Genomic DNA, 12775 nt, shown 5'->3' on the forward strand with positions numbered 1-12775 from the left:
TATCTTTTGATTATTTTAATTTTACATTAAGTTGTACATAGTAAAATCATAAAATCATAACACTTGTACCACAAGTTCAATACTGAGTGGGACTCCCAGGTCCTCAATGTTGTCTGATAATCACCGGGACCAAACAGTAACGAGGAATAAGCACCTGATTAGTACCTGTACTAGGTACAGGTATCTACACACAACATACACAACCGATACAAAACCACAATACACTGGCACGTACAAATTCAACAATGTTTTCTGTTCATCTATAGATTTACCTTATCAAAATGGAGACAAGTTCAACTTTTTACTAAGAACAATATTCATGGGATAATTCAGCTATTTTCTTGACAAGTTCTCTTCTGTTGTATCTCAAAATCTTACTACATGTACTTACATCAGGAATTCGACATTCAATAATGTTGACACAACAGGCAAATTGTACAGTGAATAGCTGGAATGTGCAATTTACATTTGATTTGAATGACATTTTACTAATAATTACAAAAATGATGATTGTTCACAGCATGTATTTTGTGACATGAGACTTGCTCAAGTTATAATTTTATATAAACTGTTGTCCCCAAATCAACATACTTCAAATTTCTCTCATATTCATTTCACCTTCACCACAGATGTCATTTATTCTGAAGATATCAATAATCTGTAGCAGTAGAAATGTCAGTTTATTTTATAACTTTTATTAATTGACATATATGCCACAATGAAATATAGTATGATAAACCATTGGACACTTGAAAAAGGGCTTGTGCAAGTCTAGGTAAGAATTCAAGGGAAAACACTCTGAACACAAACATTTAATGGTAATACACCATTATTCAGAATTATTATTACTAAAACCATGTTACTATACATTGGATACCTTGTATGCATTCATTATTGGATTTCTTTATCCTTCTAATAGTTCCATATTAAACAATCATTTCTTTCATCAGACTATTATTTTCATCAAACTTGAAATGATTTCTGGGAGAAATAATTTAGAATTATCAACAGAAAAAAAAGTGTTTGTACTTTTTTCACAAAAACAAGATGTATATATGAATTCAGGTAATATGCATAGTACACAACGTTTATGATTTATGCGAAATTACATGGGAGTAATGCATAATGGTCAGTATGACAACGGTCAGCATGACAACGGTCAGTATGACAGCGGCCAGTATGACAATGGTCAGCATGACAACAGCCAGTATGACAACGGTCAGTATGACAATGGCCAGTATGACAACAGCCAGTATGACAATGGTCAGTATGACAATGGTCAGTATGACAACGGTCAGTATGACAACAGTCAGTATGACAATGGTCAATATGACAACAGCCAGTATGACAATGGTCAGTGACAGCGGCCAGTATGACAACGGTCAATATGACAATGGTCAGTATGACAACAGCCAGTATGACAACAGCCAGTATGACAACAGCTAGTATAACAACAATCAGTATGACAACAACCATACTGAGGACAAAACAATAAATAACAGAGGTATTGATCAATGGCATATTTACACTGAGACTGAAAGACTTATGTAATCAAACATTTGTAATCATATTGAACAGTTCATAGTTTTCTCAAAACAAATTTGAGATGAGCAAGATTTCTCGATGTGTTCCTTCTCTCACGTATATATTTTTACTAGGCTTAACTAGCTTTCTTTCATTCTGCTTGGTTAGCGGAATTGCTAAACATTGGAGCAAAAAAATGTTCATCTGGACAGAACATTAAAGTTTAGTATTCAATTATTTTGTATTTTTATACTATTTGCACAAAACCAAATGGTCTGTTAAAGTTTAGATCATTTTCTCTACAATACTTTTAATTTTCATAAAAAAAAAAACTCCAGATATTTCATAAATCGGTCTACTGGGTATTCCAGTGACTCTTCCAGTTTCATCAATATTCCTTTTTCAATAGGAAAGTATAATAGACTTTACTCAGTTAAGATTTATTACCATTAACCCTTTCCTAAATCAAGGAATGCTGAACCAGGACCTAGACACTTTAAATGGGTTTACCAGCAATAATATGTGGGAATGCTGAACCAGGACCTAGACACTTTAAATGGGTTTACCAGCAATAATATGTAGGAATGCTGATGTAAACATATTTCATATCGATTTTCATTTTGTTTGCTTCTATACAAGGCAAGAAATGGATAATTAAACACAATAACCCTTAAATTAGTATATCATATTGTATGCAATTACATTTTTAATTTAGAGTTTAACTTAAAGCAAATAAATACTGGAATTATAGCTTTGAAACTACAAAATTTCTGATCGATGTCTCCAAATCTGTAAATCGATTATTTCATGTACAAAAGGCATTTACACGGTCGGTAACTCATCTGTACATATAGGGTAACACAATATCTTGTAGGAGATTCTAATTTTGTTTCCAAACAATTTGATTGTTGTTGGGCAATCCATGAAGTGGTTAAGTTTTGATTGTGAATGGGAACAAGAACTAAGATGAGTATGCTCCCTGAACCAGAGTCACACTGCTGGTCCAAACTATTATCACAGCAGAGATCTAAATCCTTGTAACCAGTTCTTCATCTGTATTGAAATAGTCCGATGAGATGAGAGAATATTAGTGATGTCAGCTGCGACAAGGCTCTGCACCAACTGCCACACCGTGACCACTTCGGCCACATGTCATGTTCGTTACTTCTGTCCATTCATTTTTGTCTGGATCATAACACTCTACCGATGACAGGAAATCATTACCATCATATCCTCCTGCAATAAGAAAACAGAGTCAAAATTTAGTTTACAACATTATATCTCATATCCATATTATACAATGTATGGTTTTTTTTCAGTGATCAAAGAGTTTGTTTATATTACGTTTATTGTCCCCCACATCATTTTCCTGTTTGCTTGGCTTACCTAGGGCATATAGTTTTCCTCCTAGGACGGCCACACTGAGAGCACTCCGAGGACTCCTCATGTTGGCTACAAATTCCCATTTGTTGGACATTGTACAGTAGCGTTCTACTGTCTTTAGTTGGCAGTTGCTGTCATATCCCCCAACAGCATATACATGGCAGTCCATTCCGATTATACCTGCAACAAAAACAGACTTTTCTAAGGGAAGCGAAATATGCACGATATATATATATATATTGTGTATTAAATAAGTGGGAGCGTGGAATGCGGATATACCTGTAGTGAGAACAGGCTGTCAGTATAAGTACTGCTTGTATTTCAGACTAAATTTCAGACGGAAATTGATTCTAACTAACTACTCTATCAGGTTATAGATTACACAAATAATACACAGCTTAAATGTTTCTTTTGGATACACACTGTATATTGTTGTTACTGGTAAATGAATGATTTGTTTTTTTTATAGTGGTCTAAATTTATACTTATAAATGCTGTCGATATAACTTACCAGCACCGCTACGTGTTGTGTTCATAGCCGCCACAAATTTCCACTCGTCTTTTTCAGGGTCGTAACATTCCATGCTCCGCAATCGATTTGAACCATCGTAGCCACCTACAGCATACATGAGCCTGTTGACGACAGCCACTCCTACGCCGATCCGTTTAGATCCCATCGAAGCTACCATTGTCCATCTATCATGATCTGGGTCATACCTGTAAAATTAAAATATATCATTTATTAATATGTATATAAGATAACTGTTATTTTTATATCTTATTTTATCTTAAAAATTCTCATTAACCTGCATTGATGTTTAATTTGCTTTCTGAAAACACAACGGCTGACAGAAAATGCTTAAGCAGAAATAATACACATCAATGTAGTGTAAAACGGTGATGAAATGTTCGGAATGTTGTTTCAATATACACATAATATGTATCAACTTTATCAGGATAACAATGATGAAGTCCAGACAAAAACAGTTGTAATACTTGTGTAAGATTGTATTGTCACAGTGCGATAACAGATGCTCCAAATATCCCCCAAACTATACATCTACGATTTAAAGTGTAGGATACAAAACTATATATACATCTACGATTTAAAGTGTAGGACACAAAACTATACATCTCCGATTTAAAAGTGTAGGCTGCAAAAAACTGATTGTACGACATGGGATTCTTATATGATGTTGCTGTTTGTACAATTTGGTATCAATGTATGTAGAAACACAGGAGTAAAGGGGGTCTGGTCAGTGTAAAGGACCCTTTATATATATATATATATAGAGGGAGATACTAATGGGCAGTATCATTGCAGGTCTACCCATGTAAGTTACACTAGTTTTCCTATCCAAAAGAACAAAAAAACATTCAATTTAAGATCCTGAAGGCCGATACAACAAATAATTATCGTGTTGAATTTTAGTTAATTAATAATAAATAAAGCTAAGAATGGAAATGCCTTTGTCATTGTAGGTATATAGCTGATATATGTCTGTGATGTGTTATCTGGCTCACACAGGCCAATCACAGCTAGCAGAACACCGGTCTAGTAAGGTCCTTTGTCCAGGTGGACAAGGCCTTGTTACAGGTATGTAATAAAACAATAACTAGTACAGGTAAATTGTCAATGTACTTTGATATTATCTACCTGGTGTGTGTATATTCAGTGTTTGGCTGACTAATGTATGAAGTACTATCAGCTACCGTAAATTCATATTAGACATGCAGATTAAGTCTTTTCATACGTTCAGTATGACTCTGCAGATTTTTTTCACCCCCCCCCCCCCCCCCCCCCTCTAGTAGACAACATCAGTACAATAATTTAAACTACCCTTCCTTTGTGACACTCGCAACAACTCAAATCTCAAAAGCTGTCATAATGACTTTTTGATTTGTCATCAACTAATGACATATTGTTATGAGTAAATTTCTACAATCTTCAGTGATAATCTAAATGAAATTCACCAGTATCATATAAATATAATCTAAATGAAATTCACCAGTATCATATAAATAGTTTCTTTTATACATAGATTAGTTTATAAAGAGCTTCTATACAAAAATTTACTTTGAGTAAATTTTGAATGATATTTGTTCACCTATTTTCTATAACTTTAATACAAGGAATGTTAATAAAACCAAGGCCAGATCCTACCTACTTCTGTTATGGTCTTCCATATATTACCAGTTGTTTTCTACATATACAGCATGTTAAATGAACACTGTTTTCTATATACATCAGAGTGAAATACTACATATATGGTCAGAAATACAATATTTTGGGAAATTGATAGATTTTTTTAAGCTTAAAGTGTTCTGTATTGGAACCTTGGCTATGTAAGTACAGTATGTATAGTACATTGGATACCTTGGCTACCAGGTATATGTTGCTATATAGTTATTAAATGTATACATGCATGCAGCATATATAAAGACTAGTTTTAAAATAAAAAAACCCAGCTTGATATATTATTCAGCCTATATATGCATATTAAACATGTATAGATATTAGGGACAAGATACAGTTTCTAGTGCCAATAACGTTTTCGTACACTGAAGCCACTTTTTAAAACACAACATAGATAAATAGCACGGTAATTTGATATACATTGCCTGAAATATCGGTAAAATTTCACTGGGTTCTAATAAAATTACCATTTCATTCGTCATACTTGGTAGAACATTTCAAATTACAGCAAATTTACCCTGTTGGGTTATTATATATGGGAGTCCTCAACCCACATTACAGATGATTTATGGTCCTGAGCTCTGGTAGTTTGGTATTACACTAACTCTGGAAAGTTTATACATAGTAACCTACTGTATGTTCCCTGTACTTGGGTATGTTATAGTACAGAAAAAGATAGAGGTACAGGTACATATCTCCAACTTGTCACAGAAAAACATAGAAGCCCAGGTACATATGTGTCCAACTTGTCACAGAAAAACATAGAAGCCCAGGTACATATGTGTCCAACTTGTCACAGAAAAACATAGAAGCCCAGGTACATATGTGTCCAACTTGTCACAGAAAAACATAGAAGCCCAGGTACATATGTGTCCAACTTGTCACAGAAAAACATAGAAGCCCAGGTACATATGTGTCCAACTTGTTATCTAGACCTTCAGATTTTTTTTCCAGGGGAGAATATTTCTGTGATTAATTCTGTCTAGATGAGAGAATAATGTTCTACCTCATTGAATCGAACAACACTTTCAATAGTCAATTGTAATGTTACATAGTATACACGTAAATATGGAACAAGGAAATTCTACTTGGTGACCAGTACATATAAATTACACTTGATCAAACTGTAGGCTATTTTGAGAATTAAAATATTTTAAGAGCTTGATTTGATTTGGGTCAGCCCGAGAAATAAAAGTCTGATTCACTTGAATGATTTGGGCCAGTACCACATGTATACATGTATTGGTGGATCATACAATAGTCGTAGGGATTAGCTGGTTTTACTAAGAGTATGATGTGTCTATTTATAAAGGAATGTATATATACCAGGTATATAATACTTATGACAAAAAAAAAAAATAAAAAAAAAAAAGACAATGTACAAAGCAGAAAAAACATGAACAGAAACAAGACATGTTCCTATATGTACCAATATATATATATATATGTATATCTATAATTGGCTATCATATTGTATACGACTGGATACTTCCATATTACTACCATTTTATATAAAATTCTACTTCCTATTCACCGCAGTGTTAACCGTCTCCCTATATATACTCTCCATATCACTAGAGGTATTCATCTCCCTATAAATACTCTCCATATCACTAGAGGTATTCAAACACAGTTTTTGGGTTTAGAATTGCATCTGTGAGCAGCCTGTTATTTCCCATTTATTTTCCTAGCTACAAAAGTGAGGTCATCTGGAATTCCCTGACTACACCTGGAAATAACCCTATATCCTTTTTTGGTTTCACCTGTAACTTCCTTCCCGGAGCTCTAGACCTCTACAATTAATTTACTTTTGCTGGAGACGAAAGTGACACCAAATCTGTTCCCTAAGGTTATGGGTTAACATTGAATACTGTATATAGCTTGTGTCTGTCCTTGCTCTACCCAAATGTCCTTTCGCAAGGACAATCACGATCTCATACAGGGTATGGTAGTCACCAAACTGCCAGCTCTCTTACTTTATGGGTCAAGGTTTAAAAATCTTTCACGAGACGACTCAAACATTTAAATCCAACTTATTGGGTAAATGACAAGTTACATCAGTGTAAGGTAGAACAACACAGGATTGTAGACACTCCCTATTTCTAGCGACATTCCTCTTATACATTTATCAACATTTCAATATTTTTTTAGAAATGATGAATAAAATGGTTTTTGCATCATGAATTCATGTTCAAGCAGTTGTTGAAAATAACTGAAAATATTTAACAACTTTTTACATAACAAAGTACTTGATATGGAAACAAAACTGAGTGTTCTCCAAGCTATAATTGATCCGGTTTTTCCAGTCCTCAAAACTTTGTTATCTATCTAGCTAGTAAATGCATGTTAAAGTGTCTTTTTTATTTATGCATTTCAATTCAATGATGTCTGGATATGGTAATAGGAATGCCCTTCTACACACACCAAACTTAGAATAATAGAATCTTATATATGGGCCTGTTCAGTAGAAAGGGATATCTCAGCCCATGTGTAAGAGTTTGGCTGGTCAACACGAGGCTTGCCGAGTGTTGTTAGAGCCAACAGATCTAGACCCCTCCCAAACACTACATGTCCCCCACCAGTACCCAACATTCTGTGGTGAAATGTTACAGCCGGTCTGTGGCCTCTCCGCTACCCTATACCCAGTTACCCCCACCAGTACCCATCATTCCATAGTGACTTGTTACAGCCGGTCTGTGGCCTCTCCGCTACCCTATACCCAGTTACCCCCACCAGTACCCCACCATTCCACGGTGACTTGTTACAGCCGGTCTGTGGCCTCTCCGCTACCCTATACCCAGTTACCCCCACCAGTACCCATCATTCCATAGTGACTTGTTACAGCCGGTCTGTGGCCTCTCCGTTACCCTATACCCAGTTACCCCCACCAGTACCCACCATTCCACGGTGACTTGTTACAGCCGGTCTGTGGCCTCTCCGCTACCCTATACCTACCTAGTTACCCCACCAGTACCCACCATTCCACGGTGACTTGTTACAGCCGGTCTGTGGCCTCTCCGCTACCCTATACCTAGTTACCCCACCAGTACCCACCATTCCACAGTGACTTGTTAAAGTCGGTGTGTGGACCCTCCACTATCCTATACCCAGTTATCCCCACTGGTACCCACCTTTCCACAGTGCTATGATGCTGTTGTCCTTGTGATCCACCAACTGCGTAAATCATGTTGTCAATTACACCCACTCCCACACGATTCCGAGGTACTGCCATCGGACACTTGGAAAACCACATGTTTCTAATGGGATCAAACACATCCATTGAATTTGAGTCCATGTTTCCATCTGGAGAATTGTTCCTACCCCCTACAGCATAAAAAGATCCTTTCACAAGACAAGCACACAACCCACTCCTCGGTGTGGGAAGGTCTGGCAAACGAGTCCACTGTTTTGTACATGGGTTATAGCATTCAAAATTACTTAGAGATTGTCTGAGGTATCCCCCGGCTGTAAACACTACTAACGGAGAACAAGGTTTTCTGGGTTTCTCTGGACAACTCTGGTGAAGCTTCAAACCCTGGAAGATCTTTGACAAATATTCCTGGCACTGCGGTATTTTCTTTAAAATGTTACATGATGTTAATTGTTTTTCCAGGAAGTGAGGGGACAGAAAATGGCACCTGACGGCATACAACAGTCCTTCTAATTTACACAGCCTCTTCTCTGCATCATGTTGCACCCATCGTATCACAGCATTGAAAATTTCAGACTCACAATTAATGTTCAGCTCATCATGCTTAATCAGGTTGATAAGCTGACACGGATTTAACATAAGAAACTCATCACATTTTATCACCTCTGAAAAGTTTCTGTAAATAAATTCTCTAGCTTTGGTTTCCAGCTCCAGACAGCCATGTTCACTGGCAAAGTCAGAGATACCAATACAGTTACTACAGTCAAGTTGATGCTCCAGGAACACACTACAAGCTTCAACTATATGATTCATCTGGAACATGGTTGCTGCAGGCAATAAGTAACACACATTCATTTCATTAACACGAACCTCTGCTGTGTAAGCAAAGTCTATAAGAACGCTTAGAGTACATGGAGAGATTCCATGTAGTGGGATGGTGGACATCTCCTCCTCCCGCATACCACCAGTAAACATTGCACGGAAATAGGGACTAGCTGCAGCTAGTACAATTTTGTGTGCAAGGAACTTTTCCTCGCCTACAAGTAACGTCACATCACACAGTTTTGTTAAACGCCGTAAAGTACTCATCACATCCAATGCTTCCTTTGGATGTTTCATGATGGTAAAGTGCATACTTCCATCAGTTGGTTTCTCGGTGGTGACTGGCCGAGGACGATAACAGGACGTCATCCCCTTTTCAATCTTCTTCTCAAACACTTCCTGGGCAGACATGTTGTTTGTTTGGCGTGTCGCAGGTAAAGACTTTACCTAGGAACGTCAGTTCTGATGTTTGAGTGTTGTAAGACATATGTACTGTTGTACCTGGAAACAAGAGAAAACAAAGATAAGAATAACATCCTTATTTGCTGTCCTAGGAATCAGTATAAATTTATATACTGGTTACAACTCCACATGGAAAGTAATTATAACAGAACTGAGATATAAGGTACAGTCACTTGTAAATAGCCCTCCGGGCAGTACTCATTACATTTTTTTATTTCCAGAGTGTGTATATTGTCTGAACACTCCTTATTATTCTGATAAATGTGTGATTCCAATATTCCAATAGAAAAGAACTAAACATTTTAATCTTCATGAGGCTGTCCATTTTCCTTGTCCGCCCCATTATAAAGCTGTGTATGTGTATCTGTAGATAAAGGAATTGATTACCAGAACGGTTTCCATGTGTATCAGATAGCAAAATAATTGCCTACACACTATATTTTAATAAATATTTTTTTTATTGTATCCAGTGATAATTAGGTAATCAATGATGTCAAATATATACTTAGTATACAAAATATATTACGGTATCTATCTTTGAATTAATTAGTCTTATTAAAAAAAAAAAAAAAATTTAGACAACCACACTTTAAATGCAAACTGTTGAAATTAAAAAAAAAAAAAAAATAACAACATGTAGTATCAAATACAGCATTTAGCTCTAACGATAGAAAATATTATAATAATTACATACAAAAAAATACTATGTGGATGTGGATCTGTTACCACTGAAAATGGCCAAACACCAGCTAGCTCTTCAATTTACATGGATTTATATCTTGACATTAGGTATACTTAGAATTGTTTATGCATCCATTTATATTTCAATGTCAAACTTGTTAGATTTACAGAAATATATCATAATTTTTGTATTCTTATTTGACAGTTAAGAAATCATTCCTTGTCATTACTTTTTCAGATACATTTAATTGGTTTTAAAAGGAAGCCTGAAAAATATATGAGATATTCATGTATCAACAATTTGAAAAATCATTTCATATATGAACTGAAATCTATTACTTGAATTTTCTACAAATAAAATATTAAATACAGTAAGTATTACATTAAAATATTTCTAATTTTTAGTTGACATACAAAATACTTTTAAACAAGAATAAACTTATTTATCATCTATTAACTAAATTGCAACTTACTGAAAACAATTCATATCTATGTTCTGAGATTTTAAAGTCTCTGTTATTCTTATCTATCAAAAGGATAAAATTTTCACTTCATATGAATAGGTTTTTTTTTACATTTATATCAAAACCTGTAATATTATCAAAATTTGACTATAAAGAAAAGAAAAAAAAAAAATGAAAAGTTCACTATGTTTTAGAAAATTTTGTTGTTTAATTTTAATCACTGCAATTTTATAAAGTTCCAACTTAAAGCCTGTTAATCTTATTTCAATAATATATAGTATTCAAATGATTAAAGAATATCTAATTTGAATACATCCAATTCCAAGTAAGAATTGACATTTGCAGAAATGGATAATTGAAAATTCTCGGTATCATTAAAATTTCAAATGTCAAATGTGAATATATGTTCAAATTATCCAGAAAAGTGCTAAACTATCAGTTTTTTAGTGTTTACTGAAAACTTTATAGAACATCCCTAGGGTCTGTAATAAAGCTAGCGGCTGTACCTTGCTTACTTCGGTTTAAGTTCCTAACAAGGGTCTGTAATAAAGCGGCTGTACCTTGCTTACTTTGGTTTAATTAAGTTATTAACAAAGACGTATCTCGTTATAACAGTATCAACTCCTATTTTATACACGAGCTCAGAAGTGTTGATTGAATCCTGACAGAAATAAGTTTTACTGTATGTATATTGGTACGGGAAACTGTCACATGATGAAGAAGACAGGTAAAACAGTGTAGTAACGGTAGTATACCCAGGTTTAAACTATATGTTTTATCATTAAACACATTTTAGGTACTTATAAATATGTTTACATGTTGCCTGAATAAACTAATGAAGCCAATTTTGATGTAATATTAAACAATTTTCAATTCAGTAAGTCAATTAATGGTTAGTCATTTAGTGGAACAGATCAATAAAAGTCCACACATATATAAACCACAAGTCTGGTAAAGAAAGGTTCTTTTATCTAAACTTCATTCATCTTTGACCAACTTGGTTATCAAGCAAAATTATTTTACAATTTTATTTTTTTTCAGACACTATCAAAGACCTATCTAGATTATGTTGGCAGTGTTCTGGTTATTACCTGCAGTACTTCCATGATTCTGTAGATTTTCCGAGGGTTACATGGTAAAGAAGGCTATTACCTGGTATAAGCCTAGTTTAGTCTGTTCAGACACAATACACTTTAAATCTACCCTCATATTTCAAATAGTCATGTGACCATTTCAACATCAATACACCTTGTGTACAATGAGCTTGCAAATTTGGTTAAATTTGAAAAAAAAAAAGATGTGATACAATGTAATATATTTAAAATGTTTTGTTCTGTTTTATGATATCAGTAATAAATTGTCATGTGTATATCTTTTGACAAATCAACTCGGCAGTGACGAAGGACTGAGGGTGCCAAATTGTCCCAACAATGTCGGGGAACCAGGACCTAAATATGAGCACACCTCTCTCCAAACTACACTAGTATCACAACGAGTAATCCCTTTATGTGAAAAGTAACCTGACTGTAGGATTCTGTCATAATGTTGTCAAAATATCAATTTATACAGATACATATTTGCTTCATCATGCCATTAACAACGTAATTCACAGCTTCCATCAATGTGACAGATTGAAACGAAGGGTTGCTGAGCATTCTTTATGAACATCAATTGTAATAAAATATGGTGTATTACAGGTAAGTTCACTGGGTTAATTGTAAGTGTCAGATATAGAACAATCTGTCTATAGTTCATTTTCAGTAATATCCCAGTTCAGTCTCAATTGTGATGGTGAAAAAAAATCCAGAAGACATAAACTTGCCCACAAACTTTCAGCTTCCATATATAAAGGGTCTAGTAAGTAATAACGACGGTATAATCCAATATAGGTACTGGATCCTAACAAACAAATGTTTGTTGGATGTGTATTACTAGAAATAGATAATAAGTAGTAATAACGACAGTACATGTACAGTCTGTATATATATATTGACAGTATTGTGCGATGATATATATTGATATAAAAAAGTATGGCTAAATACTAGCAGGTTTATAAAAAATAACAAAAAAACAAAAAAAACAAGGAAAACA

General features: G+C 34.7%; 1 protein-coding gene across 3 annotated transcripts in view; it reads right to left on the reverse strand.

Annotated features, from left to right (window-relative positions):
• Positions 1-12775, reverse strand: part of LOC117324985 (kelch-like ECH-associated protein 1B) — a 32874-nt gene continuing 20099 nt past the window's right edge. For 2 of the 3 annotated variants that reach the window (XM_033880836.1, XM_033880838.1), the window contains exons 2-5: positions 8236-9578; positions 3419-3624; positions 2911-3087; positions 2540-2760 (exon numbers count right to left, since the gene is read on the reverse strand). In XM_033880836.1, coding sequence (XP_033736727.1) covers positions 2621-2760; positions 2911-3087; positions 3419-3624; positions 8236-9488 — 1776 coding nt within the window. In that variant the 5' untranslated portion in view covers positions 9489-9578 and the 3' untranslated portion in view covers positions 2540-2620. Of the gene's footprint in view, positions 2761-2910; positions 3088-3418; positions 3625-8235; positions 9579-12775 lie in introns of all 3 variants that reach the window. The other variant, XM_033880839.1, reaches the window with a different exon arrangement.

Source organism: Pecten maximus, chromosome 4, assembly GCF_902652985.1.
Source record: "Pecten maximus chromosome 4, xPecMax1.1, whole genome shotgun sequence".
NCBI classification, from domain to species: Eukaryota; Metazoa; Mollusca; class Bivalvia; order Pectinida; family Pectinidae; genus Pecten; species Pecten maximus.